The sequence below is a fragment of the Rattus rattus genome, chromosome 3, assembly GCF_011064425.1.
Source record: "Rattus rattus isolate New Zealand chromosome 3, Rrattus_CSIRO_v1, whole genome shotgun sequence".
NCBI classification, from domain to species: Eukaryota; Metazoa; Chordata; class Mammalia; order Rodentia; family Muridae; genus Rattus; species Rattus rattus.
Window position 1 is genome coordinate 62661236 of NC_046156.1, and position 22168 is coordinate 62683403.

Here is a 22168-nt window from a genome sequence, read left to right on the forward strand (position 1 = left end):
TGATAAGCTTGCTTACCTTGTTGTGTAGCAGGTCTCCAGAACCCTTTGACGCTGAGACTCCATGCACATTAAGCAGCAGTGCCTCGTTTCCCTCTCCCTACCATCCCTGTGCAACCACCATTGACATAACTTACCTCCTGCAGTAGAGTTCTATAGCTGACTGACATTGTGTTGTATTTTGTTGTTCCATTCTTTTCCAACATGGACATTTGTATTACTCCTACTGCTTGGCTCAATGGTGCTGCTGTGAACATTTATGCACAGATGTTCATTTGAAATCTTCCCTTTTTTCAATATGTTTAGAATTGAGATTGCTGAATTTTGCTGGCAGTTCTATCTCCAATTTATGTGTGATGTGTGCTTTTGTTCACGTGTGTATGGAATGTGTACACCCATGCTTGTGTGCATGGAAGGCCAGAGTTTGAAGTCACAAGTCTTCCTCTATCCCTGTCCCTTTGTTTTGAGACTGGATGTCTCACTGAACCTGGAGGTCACCAGTTTGACTTGATGGGCTGTCCAGCCAGCTCCTGGAGACCCAGGCTCAGGTCCATATGTTTTCAGAGCAAGCATTTGAACCACTTTCCAGTTTTTTGAAGAACTATTATGTTATTGTTGTTTTGTGGTCATATTTTATATTTCTACTAGCAGTATTCAAGTCTCAGATGATTTTGTTTGTGTGTTTTGTGAAATAGTATTAAATTTCTCCTTTATTAGTTTTAGTTACTTTGTACCCTATTTTAATGATGGGACTCTAATATTTCATATTTCTAAGATGTCATAAGTTATAAGATGCACCATTTTTTTGTTTTAAGAGAAAAATTTGCCAGGTAAAAGCTAGTACATCGCTCGCTGTAAGATCTGTCCCAGTCTTAGAGATTGTGAAGTAATGTGTCTCTTAGAATTGGTAATGAGTCTTTTCATTGAAAGTTAATAAGGTAAAAGTTCTTGGTACTTTATTTAAAAATTCTAGCTAGATCTGACAGATTATACATACTAACATTGCTCCATCCTCAAACTCACGAGACTGTAAAAAGAAACTTGCAAGCAGAAGGGCGCGGCAATAGATGAGAGCTGTCAGCAGGATTTTAAAACAGTTGAATAAATCTAGGGGAGTTTGAGTGTTTGATTATTGTGAAAGATTTGATGACAAAATTGGTTATTATAGTTGAGTGGTGGTGGCAGCATATGCCTTTGATCTCAGCACTCAAGAGGCAGAGGCTAGTGGATCTCTGAGTTCAAGGCCAGCCTAGTATATGAATCAAGTTCCAGGACAGCCAGGGCTACACAGAGAAACAAAAAACAAATGCAATAAGGTTCTTGTTTGCAGTTAATTGACAAGAATTAGATGTTTGCAGATGGAAGGTTATAAACAAGAGCATGAAGAATAAACCTCACAGTATTTTTTTTTTTCTCTTTTTTTCAGAGCTGGGGACCGAACCCAGGGCCTTGTGCTTGCTAGGCAAGCGCTCTACCACTGAGCTAAATCCCCAACCCCTCACAGTATTTTTAAATTATTAAAGGAAGCCAGTAAAGCAGGGGCTTTAAACATTGTTTGCATACTTACAAAGTACTATTGATGAAATATTTTTGTATGTATGTGTATGTGCCTTTGTGAATTGATGTGTACCATGTGCATGCAGGTACCTGTGGAGGCCAGAGGATGTCAGATCCTCTGGAACTGGAGTTACCGGTAGTTGTGAGTTGCTAAGAACTCAACCTGAGTCCTCTAAAAGAACAACTAAATTCTCTGACCTGCTGAGCCATCTCTCCAGCCCCTGATTAAATTTTATTTATCTTTTTTTTTTTTTTAATTGAGAAGTCAGGAGAAGAGTTTCCATTAAGTCTCTGAGGTGTGGCATTTGACTATAATCCCAGCACTCTGGGGGCTGAAGCAAGAGAACTGTAAATTCAGGGCCAACCTGGACTACTGTAGCAAGACCTGAAAAAAAAGTAAAAATGTATTGGTGTAAGGCTGCAAATGCAGCTCAGTGGTAGAGTGCTTGCCTAGTGTGCACGAAGCCTCTGGGTTGTATGCATAACATGTAGAATTTTGTAAGGATGACCATGAAAAATTTTCAGTTTCCAAGTAACTGTCTTTGTGTGTTGAAGCTCAAATGAGAGACTGTTTTTATCTTTAGCTGTATGTCTGTTTAACTTTTAATAAATATTTTTAATCAAGAGAAAAAAGAATCTAATGTGGTAATATTTGTGATTTCCATTCAGGGGTTGTCAAGTTTACCCTTGATTAGAATGAAAGAAGGCAGGCGAAGGGGCTCAGCTGTCATCCTAGCACCGGGGCGGCCGCGCAAGAGGGATGGCTGCATGTTTGATACCAGCTTGAGCTACGGTGTGCACTGCGTGCATGCGTGTGTGCATGCGTGTGTGCGTGTGTGTGTGCATGTGTGTGTGTAAAGAAAATATTTTACTGACAAGTTTGTCTGGACTTAACACTGCTAGAGTAGATTGGGTCGCCTGTGCCCTGGGAAGTAGCCTCAAATGCTCAGGTGCGATTCATATTGTGACAAATGTCACTACAGGTATTGGGAACTAGAACCTAACAAAAATAAAGTACTTTTATTTGATCATCAGGAAAAGGGCAAGCCCAAATTTGAACTTTTCACTTGTGCTTATTGCCCATCTGTCTGTAGTCTGACTACTGGTCTGTCTTTAGGCTGTCTATTGGTGTATGTGTTTGCCTACCTGAGTGCTCTCTGCTGTTGGACTGTCCCTAACAGAGGGCTTAGAACACATAGCACAGGGAAGGAATAAGAGTGCTTTATAGAAATCTTTATGGTTGATATTTATTTTACAAGGTTGCTTTTAGCAAATGATTAACACACACACACACACACACACACACACACACACACACACACACAGAGTCTTGAGCCTAGAGTCATGGAAGAGTATATAATTTAAGATTACAGCTGTGCATTAGCTTAGGTTGTAAATGGAAAATTCAAGGCATAGTAAAGTTAGTTGTTGTATTTGTTCTTTTAAAGATGGGTTAAGCCTAAACAGGCTGAATATACAGTAGTGTAGCAGGTTAAGTTTGGTTGTTTTTTGTTTGTTTTGCTTTTTAAAATAGGGTTTCTCTGTGTAGTCCTTGAACTCTCTCTGTAGGCCAGGCTGGCTTCAAACTCACAGAGATCAACCTGACTCTGTCCCCAGAATGATGGAATTAAAGGTGTGCACCACACCATTTGGCTGCAGGTTGAGTTTTAAGTGAGCTCAAGTTGCATTATTAACTTGGCTGTAACATCCAGCAAAAGTTTTGTCTCTTTGATTGCAAGAGATAATTTCATAAAATTTTATCACTACAAAAATTGTTAATTTCTGTCTTTTTGTTGTTATTGTTGTTGTTGTTGTTTCTGTCATCTGTATGTGTGGCTGTAGGCCAAACTGTGATGATTTAGGTGACTTTGAAGTAGACAATTGTAAGAGATAGGGTCAGGCATTGGTCCAGTCCCTGACTTCAATCTTGAACTCAGTCTCTTTTCTAGGACTCTAGAAAGCCAGGTATACACCTGTATTCCCAGAACTCAAGTCTGAGTCAGGAGAACCATGAGGTCATGATCAGTCTGGTCTGCACTGGTAACTTCAAATAGGCCTGAGTAAGGAACAGTCTATAGATGATGATGATGATGATGATGATGATGATGATGATGATGATGATGATGATGATGATACAAGGGGAATAATTTGTACCTTAATGTTACAACATCTATGCTTACTCCATTCCTTCCTCATGATCCATATATATATATGCATTATGTATTTGTGTGTATATGGATATAGATAGATAGATAGATAGATAGATAGATAGATAGATAGATAGATAGAACAAGCATACTTATTTTAGCCATACACTTAAGCTCATTGCCTTAAGTCAGAAAGGCTTTATTTAAATTCAGCAGATCTATTTGCTGTCCCCTGTCTTCAGCTGAGAGTTTCTCACTTGCCTGCCTAGGGGCGTCTGTCTAGGTTCTCTGGTAACTATGGTTACAATTGCTCCTGTTGTAATGGTACATTGCACATTTTTTGCATACGTACGCTTTGTTTTATCCTCATTATTTTTAAAAGGTAACATGCACTCCCTCTCCCTGCTCTCTCTGTTGTTGTCGTCACATTTTTACTGTGCTCTCCACAGAGATTTCTCATCTGCCGCTGTCTGTCAGTGCTAGTTACTGTGGTAACTGCACCTGTGTGGTGACAGTTCACTGAGGCGATGATGGTGGTGGTACGGGTGGTACAAGCTTTCCTGAAAATGCATCTGGATAAACTTTCTTTCTCTGCCTTTGCTTTGTTATAGGCTGTTGATGATGTAAAGAAAGGTTACATTAAAGCGGAGGAGAAGTCTTACCAGTTACAGAAGCTGTATGAACAAAGGAAGATGGTCATGGTAAGTTTGTGTCTCCACTGCTTCTTAAATGACTGCTTTGTCTGGTTTTGAAAGGAACCACAGCCTGGTCAGAGGCTTAATAAATTAAGAGGTGGAACATATCCACTTTGATATAAAATCCTTGTGTTTCCCCCATTATTATATAAAAAGTTTAGATTATTTATAGGCATATAGCTTTTAGTAATTTAATTTTGATAATTTATAGATTTTAGTAATGGCCAAACAATATTTGTTTGAAAATGTGATAAAACAGCTGGAGATAGCGCCCACCCCGTAATTGGAGGAAAGGTGGCTCTCAGCTGTGTAGCGAGCTTCAGGCCAGGCTGGGTTAATGAGTCCTCTCTCAAATCAGCAGCGACCATAAAACACACTCTGGGCTGGGGAGTTGCTTGGTGCTTAGGGCACTGTGGATTTTCCCAGCACCCACATGGATGCGCTCAACTGTCTAATTCCAGTCCTAGGGAGTCCGATGCCTCTTCTGGCCTCTATGGGCACCAGGTACACACATGATATACATATGTACAAACAGGTGAAAGTCAATGCTCATAAAATAGTAAATCTTAAAAAAAAAACAAACCTTTAAAGACATAAGAACTAGGATTTAGATTTAACTTTTAGTATTTATTTATCCTAGACAGGTCTCAGCCAGGTTAGCCTGGAGCTTGGTATGTAGCCCAGGCTGGCTTCAAACTCTGTGTTGACTAGGCTGGCCTTGCACTTGACTTGAGTATCTGACACCAGCCTCCCAAGGGGTGAGGTAACCAGAGTCGGCCACCACATTTAGTTAGGTCTTTACCGTTGAAACTGAGTTAGTTCTGAGGTGCACAGCCTTTCCTTTCACACCGCGCTCTTTCCGTTGGTGCAGACAGTTGTGTTCTGCAGTGCTCTGCACCCTGTGATGCCCTAGACTTGGTTTGATTTAGCTGTTACTAGTTTGATGTGGCTACTTATTTAAATCTAGATTTAAAATTATTGGAAATTCATTCCTTTGGTTATACTGGCCATGAGTTAAGTGCTAAAGAGCATGCGTGAGGCCAGTGGCTGGCATGCGATAGCATAGGCTTTCAGCATTGCAGGAAGTTCTGTCAGACAGTGCTGCTGTGCCTGTTCTCCAAAGGTCGTAACATTAGATTTTACTTTGTACCAGCCGTAAGTACACTGGTGGATATTGTTTAAAAAAAATGTATAACTAGTAAAAAAAAATAATAAAAGTAAAACTGGTAAGGAATATTTAAACATTTCAGTCATAAGCATTTACAGGTTTCTGTGTTGGCAGATGACATATAGCTAAAATTTTTTCAGTGTTCCATGTGTATTACACAAGATAATAAGTACACTGATGACCATTCTGATACACTATGTGAATTATGTTTTATTTTCTGTGTACTTATTACCTATTTTAAATTAAATTAATTGGGCTAAGTATGGTAGAATACACTTACAATCTCAGTCCTCAGGAAGCCAAGGCAAGAGGATCTTTATTTAGGACCAGACTGAGCTATCCAACAAGCTTGAGTTTGAGATCAGCCTGGACATAGAGTGTGACCACATTGCAACATCAGACACCACCCACCCCATGTCCATGTACATTAAGTTAGAAGGTAAATAGGGTCAGCATTGACCTTAGCCTGTGCATGACTTTATATCTAGGAAGGATAGTCATTTTACCACTTACATGATAAAAAACATCTCCTTCCCATAAAAAGTCACCAGAAATCAGGGAATTGTTTTACTACTACATATGAGCAAACTGAAATAGAAAATCAAAACTCTTTTGAGTATAACTAAATATGGGCAGAATTTTGGCTACAGGACTTTTTTCTATGCAGTAGTATTTTAAAACACAAGCCTCAGCTGTTCTTGAAGATAATAGCACTGGGACCAAGGGTGATGGCATACGCTAAGAAGTCACTCTGAGTGAGGCCAGCCTGCATGGTGAGCTCCAGGCCAACCAGGGGTGCTCCATGAGGTCATTAAAAAAGACAAACAACACAAAACCAAAACCAAACCAATCAGACAAAAACCCATCATTGGCTTAGAGGCTGGAGAGATGGCTCAGTGGTTAAAAGCACTGGGTGCTCTTGGAGAGAGAACTGAGGTTCAGTTCTTGTCACTCACATCAGTCCACAACTGTGTGTGGTACTTAAGTGCAGTTCCAGAGGATCCATTGCCTTCTTCTGGCCTTCACAGCACCAGGCACACATGTGGTATACAGACATCCATGCAGGCAAACATGCATATACATACAATAAATATAAATACATACAATAAAAATAAATGTGTAAAAAGCATACTTTAGATTGTGAAACCTGAAGAGTTTCAGAATCTCAATTAGAGTTTAGGGAAACTTGGCTCCCAGGGTTCCTCTCAGGTCCATGTTTCCATGAGACCTGGATTGACCTTTAGCGGGTCAGCAGGGAGAGCACAGAATTCTTTGGAATAGAACCTTAACCCATTCACCTAAAGTGTTCTGCTCTGTAAAGTGCCAGGCCGATCTCTTACTAACTACTGAACATTCATAGAGCATCCTTTACTCTACCTTTTCTCTCTGCTTATCTAAGTCAGATGTGATGCTCAAGATCTAGCAATTCAAAACAGACAGTGGACAGAACAGTTGTGTGGCCACTTTGTTTTCTAGGCGGGGTCTCATATGTGTGCCCAGGCTGGGGTCATACGTCTGTCCAGTCAGAGCTGCTCATGAACATCTTCCCACTCCATCTCTCAGGTCCTCGTGTGACAGATGTGCGCCACCACGCCTAGCTTTAGATCTTTGGTTTTTTACATACATGTTGCAAATATGTTAGAAAATAACAATTCACCTTTTCCAATTTTGAATTTATATAAATTTTCAGTGTTCTTTTCAAGCTTGGTACAGATTCAGCAATGTAGCAATTGTCCACTTAAAACAGAAATAACAGGAACCTGGGAGGCTCCGAACACCTAGGTCCCAATTAAGACTACATCTGGCTTCTCCTCATGGGCATGGGTGACCTCGGTTTCCACTCAAGCTATTTTTAGAACTTAGGCCAGTAGGCACTCTCTTGAAGATTATTTTGCCTTCAGGGTGATATCTTGAATCCAAGGACAAGAAGATGAGATTCACTGTTTGCTGGTACTGTTCTAGAATGCTTATGAAGTGTTAGCCTCATTTTACAAAGAAGTGGACCAAATACCAGACAAGAAGCAACTTAAGGGAGGGAGAGTTTACCATGGCTTAGTAGTTTGAGGGGATACAGTCTGTCGGGGCAAGAGTGGGAGATTGGCTGATGCAGGCCTGCCCCACTGACCTACTTCTTCCAGTAGGGCTCCACCTTCTGATGGTTCCACAGTCTTCCAAAAATAGCTTCAGCCAGCTGGAAACCAAGTGTCCAAACATATGAGCCTATTTGAGACATTCCCATTCAAACACAGTGTCTGGGATCAGGTGACTAGTCAGGGTAGAAGTAGGATTTGGGAGTAGAGTTCCAGTGCGTGTTTCCCCCGAATCAAGGGAGAGGGGGTTTCTTTTCCTTCCACATTGCAGTGGGAAAGGCCTCAGGAATAATTACTTTCTTGACATCATAGAGCATTCAGGATGCACTGTAGTCCACCTCTGATCACTTTTTCTTATCTTTGCCTTTATCTGCATGCTGCTTTAAAGAAAAATATATACAGAGGGCTGGGAATGGATGGTAAAACCATGTGATACGGTACTCGAGAGGCAGAGACAGAAAGAGATGCAGAGAGTTAAGGCTAGCCTGATGTTCTTAGCCTGTTCCGGGACAACTTACTGAGCTACATAGTAAGATTCTACCTCAAGACATAACCCCTCCCGCACAGACAAATCTATACAGTAAAAGGCCTTCTTAGGAACACGGCAGATATGTTGTCAGAACAGCACAAGTGTGTCCCAAAGAAGATAATTCTCAGTACGTTTCCTTTATGCTAGTCATTTTCTGTTAGAGAACTTGAGCAGAAGTCGTCTTCAGGTTGCGTGGCACCCACCTACATGACCTAAGTTTTTGAGCACCACTGAGCAGAATTGCTGTGCATTGAGTGTGCCAGTGTTTCTAATGGCTGTCAGGAATATGGCTTGGATTGGATGTTGGAGGACCGGTCAGGGCATTCTTGTCCCTTTACTATTTTATTGGGAGTTTTTCAAACACAGAGAAGCTGAAAGGGCAGTGCGGGAAGGGCAGAAGGCCCCATGTACCTCTGCAATGTGCCACCTCTACACGTGCCACAGTCCGCACCTCTCTAGTCTGCAGGCTTTGTTTGGATCGGTCTTGAACTGGAGACCTTTGGCTTTTATTTGCTTGCTTCTCTATGAAGCTGAAGGTTGAAGTTCAGCAAGTACTCTTTCCCTGAGCCAGCTCCCCGTCCTTATCCTGGAGTTGGCTTTTATGTGTATGTGTGTTTTCCTGCTTGTCTGTATGTGTGCCATGTGCATGTAGTGCCCAAAGAGTCCAGAAGAGGGCACCAGATCTCCTGGAGCTGGAGTTTTTGATGGTTGAGAGTCCCCCAATATGGGTGCTGGGAACCAGACTCTGGTCATCTGTGAGTGTAGCAGATGTTTTTAAATGGCTGAGCTAGCTCTCCAGCCCCTACTCTGGAATTTTTAAAAGTAACTAACAGATTTGTCATTTCAAGCCATTCTTTTTTTTTCTTTTTCTTTTTCTTTTTTTTTTGTCCACCAAATGGGTATACACCAATCCCCAAGGTCTCAAGCTGTTCTTGAGAGAGAAAATGGATGAGCACTTTGGCTAATGATAATAGAGATTTTTAAAAGATTTTAACTGTCACCAGATGGAGGAGGAAGAAGAAGAGGAGGAGGAAGAAGAAGAGGAGGAGGAGGAAAGAGGAGGAGGAGGAGGAGGAGGAGGGAGGAGGAGGAGGAGGAGGAGGAGGAGGAGGAGGAGGAGGAGGAGGAGGAGGAGGAGGAGGAGGAGGAGGAGGAGGAGGTGGTGGTGGTGGTGGTGGTGGTGGTGGTGGTGGCGGCCCAATCCTTTAATCCCAGCACTCAGGAGGCAGAGGCAGGTAGCTCTCTGCGAGTGTAAAGCAACCTTGATCTACAGAGCAAGTTCCAGGACAGCCAGGGCTACAGAGGAAAACTCTCTCAAACAAAAACAAAACAAATTTAAAACTATCATTTATTAATTATCTAATTGTGCATCAAATTCTGTGCTAAATATTTTATATTTGATGCTAATAGATAATATGACATTAGTGCCATCATTCTTTCTCATTTATACAGTAAGAAACTAAGGCTCCAGGCTTGAGTAATGTGTGTAAGGCATAACTAGGAAACAGTGGTTTGGATTTGTGCACAAGGTGGCCTGAGTGCAGCCCAGTGACACACGCATCACTGCTGTCTGGGATAAGGTCTGTCCCAGGCCTTGTTGAAGTTTTTACAGTTTTTACACGTTCCATCGCATCTGCCTCTTGTGACACTTACCCTGCAGTGTGTAGCAGGGTTTGCTCTTCTACTCATGACAATGGAGCAAGAGCAGACAGTGCTGTGCACTGGTACAGGAAGGGCAATAAAAAGGAGGAGATGGTGTAGTGTGGTGGTGAGAGAGTGAGAAAATAAGAGCAAGGCTTTGAATTACGACAGCTCCTCTGAACTCACCCTGCTCTGCTCTTGCTGCCCTCCTGTGCTTTTCTAAGTTGTTATTTTACTGAAGAAAAAATATGAAGTGGTCAGGGTGTGATCCCTGCTCCCGTGCACCCATAACCCCAACAGCAGGAGCAGTGTTTGAAGTGAAGTGTCATTCACCAGTAGCAGAGCCATGTGTTTTTTTTTCTTCCTTCCGTCCGTTCTTTCTTTCTTTCTTTCTTTCTTTCTCTCTCTCTCTCTCTCTCTCTCTTTCTTTCTTTCTTTCTTTCTTTCTGCTGGTGTCGTTCCTCTGTCTTGGTAAAAGAGATAGCAACTGCCTGGTTCTCAGTTTGGAATTCCCACCCATGCACTGATGTCACCGAAGCACTGTGTTTCTGCACACACCTGCAGTGACTTTGAAGCCTATGTGCTTACTTCTGAGGCAACCTCTAAAAGGACTCCAGCTCAGAGCCCATGAACCTTCTTACTCCCTTCTCTATCTCTTTGTCTACTTTTAACGCTCTATCCAAGTGTCTTCTATTTTTGGCTCAACTTGGGCTTATGAGCTGAGTTAGAGCAGCTGTAACAGCAGAGGAGTGGGGCAAAGCCGAGTGAGTGAGCGAGTGACTGACCTTGAGCGTTTGACGCCATCTCCGGATGGATCTTGTGAGGATCACGTCTTTCACCTGATGTGAGTTCAGATGGTTTTTAAGGAGGCACATTGTCTTATTTTCATCCATGTTGCTCTGATTAAAATACTCTGACTGGCAGCTTAAGGAGAAAGGGTTTAATTTAGTTCACTGTTTCCAGGGTATGGTCCACCATTGCAGGGAAGTCAAGTTAGCAGGAATTTGAAGCAGCTGCTCATTGCACCCTGAGGAGCAAAGAGAACTGAGTTAGTGCATACATGCATGCCAGTGTTCAGCTCCCTCGTCCAGACAGACCCAGTTATATGTACATGCACGCCTGTACATCCGTCATCAGTCAGACAACCTCCGCAGACTGTCCATAGGCAAACCCAGTGTAGACAGTTCCCCACCCAGCCTCCTTTCTCAGTTGATTCTAGATTGTGTCGAGTTGGAAATTAAAAGTAGCTACCACACACATTCCGGGACTCAGGAGAACCAGGTCACCTAGGAGTTAGGGAAAGAGGGAAGTCTGGGGCTCTAGTTCTGACTGTGCCATTTCTGACAGTGACCTACGTAGGTTCATCCCACCCTGGGTTCTTTAAAATGACTAGGTTTTTAGCTTATTTTAATTTTAACATGAGTGTGAGATATGGAGTGGTTTTATCTTCATCATTAAGGTCAGGATAATTTTCGATTATAGAGGAGATGGGGAGAAACTATTATGAAGATAGGCTAGATTTCTATCCCTTACGTACAGTGAAAGCAGAGGGCCACACTGGCTGCTGTCGTGAATTCCTCTCTGGTGTGAGTGCTCTTGAGCACAGTGTCTCTTCTGTCACTTCATTTCTGTGTCGTCTTAAAGAGAACTTGGTGTTAAACTTAGGAAGGGAACGCTGGGAATGGGATGAAGGAGTGCCACAGAGCCTGTCCTGACCCTAGGACAAGTGTGAGATCCGAAGCCAGGGCTCTGTCCACCTCAGTAACCGACTGGGCACCGCATCTGTAACGGGGTTCTCCCTCTCACTTGTTTGTTCAGTACCTCAACATGCTAAGGACCTGTGAGGGCTACAATGAAATCATCTTCCCTCACTGTGCCTGCGACTCCAGGAGGAAGGGGCATGTTATCACAGCCATCAGCATCACGCACTTTAAACTTCATGCCTGCACTGAAGAAGGGCAGCTGGAGGTAAGAGTTCAGCCTGGGGCTGGGCCAGGCGCTCTGTCAACAGACTTGGATACTTTGTGTGTTTTAGTTCCTCCTTGGGGAGCAAACGAAATGGAAACTTGATGATGATCAGTGAGCTCACAGTATCCTTATTTCACCAGCTCCAAATTATGCATTTTAATTATTGTGTGTGTATGTGGTATGTATGTGTGTGTATCTGTGTCCATGCCATGGTGCATGTGTGGAGGTTATAGGACAACTTTTTGAGTCATTTTCTCTTCTTCCACCTTTGTGTGGATTCTGGGGCTCAAACTCAGGTCGACTTGGCCAGCAAGCACTAACCACTGAGCCACCCCAGCAGCCTCAGTTTCTGTTGTCACACACAGCCTTTCCCTGATTCCATCAGAATCCCTTTGCCTCAGCTCCCCAGTACTCTCATACTTAAACTACAAACCTCACTCTGATGTTCTTGGCTGTCTAGAACCAGGTAATAGCGTTTGAATGGGATGAGATGCAGCGATGGGACACAGATGAAGAAGGAATGGCCTTCTGTTTTGAATATGCACGAGGAGAGAAGAAGCCTCGATGGGTTAAAATCTTCACACCATATGTGAGTGGGACATGGGAGGCATGGGAAAGTAGATTGGGCTTTGAACTTTTGAAGTAAATCCTAGTGGGAATTAAAGGAGAAGTCACATGAGCCTGGAGCTCTTGGAGGCAACAGAGTCAACCCAGACAGCTCTCCCTCCATTGTCTCACTGTAGTTGGTGATGCTGATGGCTTAATACACAGTCACTATCTAGTCTCGACTGGCCTGGAATTTGCTAATGTAGACCAGGCTGGCTTTGAACTCAAATAAATCCCCCTGCTGCTGCTTTCCGAGCGCTGGGATTAGAGATGAGTGCCACTGTATCCTTGTACGCCCTTCTCCTCAGTGCGTCTATAGCCTCTCACCACAAGCCTTTATCTTTGTTGAGGACCATGAGAGCACAGGTGGACCACCTTGATGTTTTATCCAGGGGAATTGTGGAATTCACACCCTGTGCTGTGTCATAGTCAGCACTAGGAGGAGCTAGAGAACCATAGGTGGTCAGGTCTGTGGTTTGTGGTTCCTGGCAGGATTTTCTCTGTCCTGGGTGGGTTTGGAAGATAGGATGATAGACTTGAAGTTCAAATGCATGGCCTTGTGCCTGGTTCGGGGAAGTCAGTGAGTATTGCTACTTTTTTTTTCCAGTTCAATTACATGCATGAGTGCTTTGAGAGGGTGTTCTGCGAGCTCAAGTGGAGAAAAGAGGTAATTCTAAAGAATTCTTGAATTAATTCATTCCTCTTCTTGTTTACAATTCATAGGACCATGACCAAATACCGGGACCTTCACCTCCATTTCTGTCTTTCTAGGAATATTAGTTAGAGACTGATTATCCCATGTGAGCCAGGACATTCTCCCAGCGAGGCTGGCCTCTGGATGGTGAATGGGCTATGCAAAAAAGCCCTGCTTCTCCCCTTGTGTAGAGGGTGGACACTGGCTGCAGGCTCTCCCGTCTCTCATGACATCATGGACCCTCTTCTGCCTGTTTGTTTGATTTTTGTTGTTGTTGTTGTTGTTGTTTGTTTGTTTGTTGTTTTTAATCAAATAACCCTCCATGCTGTTCCTGACCCGGAGAGCGCCTGTCCAGAGTTTTAGCCATCTGACTAGATAAGTCACAGTAGAGTCTTTCTTCACTAACCGAGAACATAAATGTGGGGGAATTTTTTGCTACCGTTGTCTATAGGTGTCAGTGCTGGAGCAGACTTTAGAAGACTCTGTATAAATACTTAGCTACTTATTGTCAAAGAAAGTCAGAAAATGAACGAGTACAGTCCGTCGCGTGGAGGTTGGTGTTCTTGCTATAGTAGAAGAACACTGGGCTCTGGCAGTCATCTGGAATTTCTCCTGCTGCTTTTATCTGTGGTTTCGGGCATAGCAACTGCCTTAAATCTGGATTGTGTCTTTTGTAAAAGAGGAAGACTGAGGCAGGTGGTAAATATCAGAGTCCTCTGCTTTGAGAGGCTGTGGTTCGGATGGGGTTGAGTCAGGGTCAGCCAGGCGTGCTGCTCCAGTCGTGTTGGACGGTTGTCTCCAGATCGGAGGCCAGGCTGCTCCTCAGTAACGCTTCTTTTTTTTTTTTTCCTTTCAGAATATTTTCCAGATGGCGAGGTCACAGCAGAGGGATGTGGCCACCTAGCCTTTCCTCATCCCTTCCCCTTCCCTTTGCCCTCAGCCTCTTAGCCTTTTCATCTTTCATGTCAGACAGTAACCATTAACACAAAAGAAGAAAAAAGGAAAAAAGTCATTATATCCCAAAGTCCTAAGCTAAATATTATTAATAACCTCCTGTGAATTTTACACCTCTGGACCTGAGCTGGTAGCGAGCAGCAGGTTGATAGTGCCAGAAGTCCACTGAGATCAGACAGAAACAAGCCCAGCACCTCGCCAAAGTCATCCTTGTCCTTTTACCCGGGCCTCATAACAACAGACTCTCCTTGTACTATATTTTTAAAACTGGAACTATGAACTCCATCCATTTGCACTGTTCAAGCATATATATGTATGTATGTATGTAAAAATTATATATACACAAATTAGCTGCACGTATATACATATATATTTCTTTTTAAATTTCATATTGATGGCAGAACCTTTTTTAGCTTGTGTTTTTACACACCTTTCACTGAATTCATGACCTCTCTCTTGCTCTCTTTATTTTGAAACAAACTTTAAAAAGGAAAAAAAAATACAGGGAAAATACCTCTCCTCATGAAGGACTCGAAAAGTTTACAACCTGCTTGGGTTTTCCTCCCTTTCTGTATTGAGTACGGTTTCTGGCTGTTGGTTTGCCATAGAGTCTGAGGAGCGAGGAGTGTAGTGTCTTTATCTTCAAGGGGTGCTGAGGAGGAGAAAGGCTGTTTCTCAAGAGCGGCGAGGCTGCAGAGAGTCTGAAGACCGATAGTCTTGATTGCAAGTCATTTTCCTGATCCATCCTGCATCTCCTTCCTGTTTCTTTAGGGTCTTTTATATAAAGCTTCCTTTCAACTGGCCCAAACCAGAGTTCAGGGTCACATGAGGCTGTTCCCACAGGAAACTGACACTTCTCTTCCGTGACAGACAGGGATCGTATCAGGAGTAAAGCTTGGCGTCTGAGGCACCAAGGCAGGACATGTGGAGGGGAGGGAGGGAAGAAGGAAGGAAGGAAGCAGTGCCTCATGTGTATAAGGGCCTTACCTCCTCCATTCCTGTCCAGTAACCATCTATATTTTATATCCTCTGTGAGTTCTTTAAACAGTTGTGTGTGGAGGGAGTGCCTTGGGTAAACTTAGCCCTGTTCATGACAGCTGAGGGCCCAAGAAGTGGGAATATGGTCGGTTTTAGTTGACCACCACCATTTCCTTCAAAGGAGACTGAGGAGAAAACTCTTAGAGTTCTTTACCTGGGGGTGGGCCTGGGCCGGTTCTGTTGGTAGAGTGCTTGCCTAACATGGGTGAAGCCCTAAGTTCCATCTCCAGCACTACATAAAACTTGGGTGTTGTAGTGCATCCCTGTAATCTCAGCACTTGGGAGGGGAATACAGGAAACTCAGAATTTTCAAGTCCACCCCTCTGCTACCTAATGAGTTCAAGGCTATTCTGGATCACATATCTCAAAGGTAGAAGAGTTTTTTACCTGCTCCTGCACTTAGGCCTCATAGGACCTCAAAGCAACATGTGGGACAGAGCCCAGGCTGGCACTAGAGTAATATTCTTAAACCTTGAGTTCTTGTGTAAGGAATGTCAGGTTAGGTACAACTAAAACACATCTTTGAAACTCTTTATCTACTTTACCTTCAACATTGAAGCCGCCATCGGCTGCCTCTTTGGCTTTCTGAGGCTGAGAGGCAGCCAGAATTGGATGTGGTCGGCAGTGCTGGACTTGGTTTAAAGTTTCTTTCAAGCCTTGGTTTTGCAGAGCATTATGAGGCCACTTTTCTGTCTCCATAATTCTAGCAGCCATTGTCCCAGGAAGGTGTGAACCTTTTCCCTTTCCTATCCCTTTCCTCTCCAAGCCTGTGGGACCACAAGGTATAAAATATGGTGAGTGTTTAAAGTTGAAGAGAGCCGTACCTGATTTGAAGGCTTTCATCAGTATCAACTCGCCCTTTTAGCTTTAATAATGAGCCTGAGTACCTTAAGAGGGGGTGAGTTGATTCTCCCTCTCCAAGATGTTCTGGAGGCCAGCTGTGTGCAAACTGTAAAATAGCAGCAGTGCAGCCCATCCATCCCTCAGTGGGAGAGCCTGTGCTATAGCAGCAGTGCAGCCCATCCATCCCTCAGTGGGAGAGCCTGTGCTACAGCCTTCCAGAGTAGAGACAGGGCTTTGAAGGTCCTGAAGAGTTGAGCCCCAGATGTGTGGGGACTAACAGATCTGAGTAGGAACATCCTACTTCAGGTAGTCTTGCTGCCAAAACACCCAGCTGCAGCAGGGAGATGGGAAGAGGGAGGTCCCACAGGCCCACAGTGGGGCTGCAGTCATGGAGGAGGAGGTCACTATGGCCTAGAGGCCCACAGGATCAAGTTCTTTTGCATGAAGCAGTGTTAGATGTAACATATCCCTCCCCCAAGCCCCTTGCGCTTCCTTTCTCTAATCCCTTCTATGTTTCTTAGTCTTGGCTTCTGCCCAGGGAGGCATCTACAGTTTTCTTGGACGGTTTGTCTCTAGGAATGGGATGTCCCTTCCCAGCTTCACTCTGGCAGGATCTTCCTGGTCTCCAGCTGTTGTTTCCTCCACGTTGAGTTTCTGTTCTCTGAGACAAAAATTCAGAGGTTTTTATGGAACAGGAAAATACTTAGGCCCTGAGAAACCTGGCGCTCTAGGAAGCTTTGCTTGGGCAGTACTTTGAGCTTCTGCTCTTTGTATTTTTATCCTGGTCTCCGTTTTCTGCCTTCCCCTTGCCGAGGCCTAGGCTCAGCCCAGCTACAGATGTGTCAGTGTTCAGGGCAGCGCCCGGCCTTGACAGAGCTCTCAGGGAGGAACAAGGTAAATGCTCTAGCATCCTCTTGCCTGGCCCATTTAATTTTATCCTTTAGTTACCAGGGCCAGTAGCTTTGAATTATCCTTTCATTGCTCCAAACCCAATGCCTGAAGCAGCAAAATAGGGCACTGATAAGAGGGAACACCTCTCTCATCTCAGAACTCCCAGCTTAAGTTCCGGCTCCTAGAAAGCAGTTTTCTTAAAGGGACCTACATGCATTTGAGTAGAGCCAGTCTCCAGGAATGGAGGCCCTTTCTGCCCTCCTGCCCATTGTGCTGTCTGGAGGGATGGCCTCAGCACACTGCTGCTCCTTCACCAGTTTCATGGGCTGCTTTAACTTCTTTTTGGAGGAGCAGCAGTGTGGCTGAGTACTTAGAGCTGGTGGGAGGGAGAATGCTTCTTTAGTCCTCCATCTTGGGCTCCTCTTATCTAACCCCCAGCATATGTTCCAGGCCTCCTTTACCTGGATAACTGCAGCTTCCTCTCAGCGGTAACTGAGGGCGCGTAGGCACCAGGCTCTGGGGAGGAATGAGACTGAAGAGGGCAGATCCTGGTAGGAGCACTTGGCCAGCTGCTGACCATGGGTGCCACCTTGTTATTGTGCCCCCTTCTAAGCTGGTGAGCTGGGCTTCAGTTTTTCCCAGGCCATGCACACTTTTAATTTATTTGAGAGAAACTAATTGTATTTTCACTGCAGTATCTTGTACTTTTATTTGTGATTTACGAAATGTGAAGAGAGAATGCAGAGACCCACTGGCTCCAGTGTTTCTCCAGGCCCTGCTCTAGAGCTAACCACTCTAAGATTGTTTGGTAATGTCACTTAGTGTAATTAATTGTAACATATTCTTTTAAATAAATTGATTTATTGATGAAACAATTCTTTGGTTTCCTAGACTACAAATCCTTTGGGTTATGTGGGAAGGACTAAAGAGGGGCCTTTGGCAGTTGAGTTGGAGTGGCTAGTCTGAAAATGAGAAGGAACATCTAGCCGCTTTCCCCAGCTAGCCAGCGAAGCAGTCGAGGCAGGAAGGAAGGAGCCCCTCTGTCCCCAATGGCTCCCTCAGGAACTCCAACCGCCTCCTTAGTTCTTGGATTGTTGAGCCCTCCTTTGCAAAGCCTTGTGACTGTTCACTGTTCCCAGACCCCTCACCAACCACGCACAGGTAAAGCCCGGCAGAGCCTTTGAGACTTAGTGTTATGTTCCCTGACCCTAGCTGTGTATCTCACTCATGAGTAACTGGGGAGATAGTTTCCATCTCCCCTGCTGAGTGCTTGGGCCATACCAGGTACTCTGGGGGTGTGATCCTCCCCTGATCACATCCTGAGAATAAAAGTGCCTTGCTGTCCTCGGGCTTACAGAGAACCCAGCACCGGGCCACTTCCCTATTCAGAAGGGAGTCTGCTCTCCAAAAAGCTTATCATTTGTAGTGGGTCAGGCATTTCCATTTTGTATGAGTCATCATTCTTTGGTATTTTCATGGCGCTTTACCACGTGCTTTGGTCCTTAGTTGACCCTAACAGCAAGGACACCAAGTTTGCCATTTTGTTTGGATTTGGGGCAAGACATTATTCATGGTCTCATTCACCTAGTCTTGGAAAATAATACTATGCCACTGACCTCCTTAATAAGGAGGAGAGAACTATAGAAGGTAGACTTACAGTCACAGAGGCTAAAGTAACAGCATTAGTAAGCGTGCGTGTGGGACGTTGTGTAAGAAATCGCAGGTGCAAGAAGGCTCACAGCCTCACAGAGGAGGCAGGCCGATGATTCACAGGGAAAGGTTTCAGTGCTACAAGAACGATCATAAAGACCCAGGTGTGGTGGTACGTGCCTGTAACCCCTGGACTCGGCACACAGGAGGTTCAGGAGTGCAAGGCCAGCTTCAGCTACATAGTAAGTTCGGGGCCAGCCTGGGCCACGTAAGACCCTGTCTCAAAAGCATGGGAGAGAGCAAGATGGTCCAGTGGGTAAAGACGCTTGCTGCCAAGGCTGACAGCCTGAGTTAGAATCCTGGGTCCCGCATGGTGGAAAGAGAAAAATGATTTCACACAAGTTCTCCTCTGCACACACATATACAATAAATGTGATAAATCTTAAGATGAAGATATAAGGAAACTCTGAGTGCTGATTAATGTAAATGCTTTAACACGAGCAGGATTTCATCAAGCAGGTATCAAGACTATTGGCTGTTCTGTTCAAGACCACTGCAGCCTGCAGAGTCAAGAAGCGTGGGGTAGGAACAGAACAGACCTGTCCTGAGCAGTGATTAGTTCTGTGCCAGCGGAATATAGGGCATGTCCAAGAATGCAGGAGGAGGTAAGGATGCTCCCAGCCCCTTTTCACAGTGTATGTGTGTGTTCGAACATGTGTGTCACAGTAAATGTGTGTCAGAGGGCAATTTATGGGAGTTGATTCTCCCTCCAGCATGTGAAAGATGGGATGAGTTAGGAGACTGGTATAATTATTCCGTTAAGATGCACACACGAGGGGTTGGGAATATGGGGCGTTGTGGAGGGGAAACTGGGAAGGGGAATAACATTTGAAATGTAAATAAATAACCAATTAAAAATGAAAAAAAGCACACACACTAATAACTGAAAGGAAGGAAATAGATACAAGGAAAAATTATAGAAACAAAATCTTTTGTGATTTAATAACACTGAATTTACGTGAGATTGGTGAAAGGCTCCCAAGCTTCATGTGACTCGAGAATCAAACTGTTTAAGAGTTGAGCCAGGCCAGGTGGATGCACTGTAATGCCAGCACTTGGGATGTACTTGTCGGATGATCAGCAATTCAGGATCATCTGTGGCTATATAGCAAGCTCGAAGCCAGCCGGGACTACATGAGATTCTACTTCAAAAAATAAAGTAGAATGGGGCAGTATTTTCAAGGCAGAGAGGCAGGCAGATCTCTGTGAGTTTGAGACTAGCCTGGTCTACAGAGTTAGTTCCAAGACAGCCAGGGCTACACAGAAAAAGACGTCTCAAAATGCCAAAAACAAAACAAAACCAAACAAACAAAACACAAAGTAGGCTAGAGAGCTGTCTTACTGGTTAAGAGCACTGTCTCCAATTCCAAAGGACCTAGCACTCACAGTAGCTCACAACCCTCTCCAGTTCCAGGGGTGCAGCCTCCTTGTTGGTTTCTTTGGGCACCAGGCAAATAAATATGTGGTCCACAGATAAACATGTGGACACACCCATAAAAATCTTAAAGCCGGCCATGGTGGCACAAGCCTTTAAACCCAACAGACAGAGAGGCATAGATAGGGGATCCTTGAGTCTGAGGCCAGTGTGGTCTGCAGAGAGAGTTCCAGGACAACCTAGGGCTACATAGAGAAACTCTGTCTTTAAATAAATCTTGACTAAAAAGAAAGCAAAGCCCCAAGACTTTGGAGGGAACATGTAGTATTTGACTACTTAGATTTACAAAAGGTGGGAAATCCAGTATAGATATCTAGGAGTCATTTCTTTTTAAAAAATGTGTGGGTATTTTGCCTTCCTGCACAGGTCTATGCACCACATATGCCTAGTGTAATGGATCCCCTGGAACTGGCGTTACACAGTTGTGAACTGCCACGTGGTGTTGGGAATTGAACCCAGGTCCCCTAGAGGAGCAGCCAGTGCTCTTAACTGCTTAGCTACCTTCTTCTGGCCCCAGGAGTCATTTCTTTAGAGATGTTCTTTTATGTGTATGTATGTGCACACGTGTGAGTCATTTCTTTAGAGATGTTCTTTTATGTGTATGTGCACACGTGTGAGTTGGGATTTTCTGGTACTGAAGTTACAGTTGTGAGTCACTATGTGGGAGTTAGGATTCAAACCTGTGTCCTCTGCAAGAATGGTAAACACTTTTAACTGATAAGCCATCTCTCCAGCCCCACCAGTCATTTCCTCATTGTTTACTAAATAGCTCCTAGTGCTCAGAGCACCTATTTAGAGCAGTAGCAATGAACAAGGCATATGCAAGGCAGTTATAATCCAGACTTGGTCATGAGTGGCTATGTGTGGCGATGTTTACTAGTAGGAAAACTAAGGGAAAAGGTAGTAACTTGTTCTTACTGAGCAGGCAAGGGGATTCAGTCCACAGAGGGAAATTTTGCATTTGGCAAGAGGAAGTTGACTCTTGGAGAAATAAGACTGTGAACCCTGTATAGGTGCACACCTGCCATCCCAGAACGTGGGCAGTGGAGGCCGGAGGAGCAGGAGCTCAAGCTCATTCTTGACCACACAATGATTTGGGGACCATTCTAAGTGACATGTGCCTCGGTGGGCCACCAAAGTGATTGAGTGATTAAGGTGCTTGCTGCCAAGCCTGATGACCTAACTCGGTCCCCCAGGACCCACATGGTAAAAAGAGGGAATGAGCATCTTCCAGAAATTGCCCTGTAACTGCCACATGTGCACATGCTCACCCCACACATGGATGTGTGTGTGCACATTAAATGAGGCTGAGCCTGGTGGTGGTGGTGCACACCCTTAATCCCAACACTCCAGAGACAGGCGGATCTGAGTTTGAGGCCAGCCTAGTCTATAGAGCGAGTCCAGAACTGCTAGAACTACGCAGAGAAACCCTGTCTAGAAAAAAACCAAATAAATTAGTAAGTAATAAAAAACAGGCTGCAAAGTGAGAACCCTTCTCTAAGAACCAAGATGTTAGGCCAGGGCTATTCAAATGCTCAGATTTAGAGAAAATAATTGAGGCTTGGCCATGAAGGGAATTGTTGGATCACAGATACTCGAAACCAAAGAAGTGAATGGTGTACTGGAGAAGGCCATGGACGCAAAGTCAGCACGGCTCAGCACATCCTCACAGCATGTGCCTAGTTCTCAGCTCTAAAAGTCCAGAAAAGGACGAGTTACTGAACTCGTTCAGGGCCTTCCCTGCCATGTTCTTGTCAGCTGTAGTTTTCCTATTGTGGTATCTGCCCTTGGGGTTGGGTTTTAGGTCGTGTCTCTTCTGTTAACATGACACTTTCTCTTCAGCAAGTTATTAGGAGCATATAATAGAAGCAGCCCCTGAGGTGCTGCCACATCTGCCTAAGCCCAAAGATACCAGGAGCGAGGCGGCACAGTCATTCTCGGAGAGTCTGTTGAAAGTTCACAGACACCAACCACCAGCTCTGATTGGCTGTACATTTGCTTCTTCTCATGCCGTCACACACATGCACACACAACTTGTCACTAAGATTTCGGAAGTTTTGTTACTAGCTAAACATCCTACCTAGAGCCTTATTGTCAGGCCTTTAATCTTCATTGGTGCTCTGAGTTACAGCTTGACTGGATTTAAAGCCAACCTAGGAGAGCATGCCCACAGAGGATGAGCTGGGAAGGGCTCTGTAAGTGTGG

The 22168-nt window shown here is 44.3% G+C and overlaps 1 protein-coding gene across 2 annotated transcripts in view; it reads left to right on the top strand.

The window, feature by feature from the left end:
- Positions 1–15897, top strand: part of Snx27 (sorting nexin 27) — a 78959-nt gene extending 63062 nt beyond the window's left edge. The window contains exons 8-12 of one of the 2 annotated variants that reach the window (XM_032897810.1): positions 4313–4402; positions 11643–11792; positions 12253–12381; positions 13006–13065; positions 13949–15897. In XM_032897810.1, the coding sequence (XP_032753701.1) occupies positions 4313–4402; positions 11643–11792; positions 12253–12381; positions 13006–13065; positions 13949–13996 (477 nt within the window). In that variant the 3' untranslated portion in view covers positions 13997–15897. The other variant, XM_032897811.1, reaches the window with a different exon arrangement.
- Positions 15898–22168: the final 6271 nt, after the last annotated feature.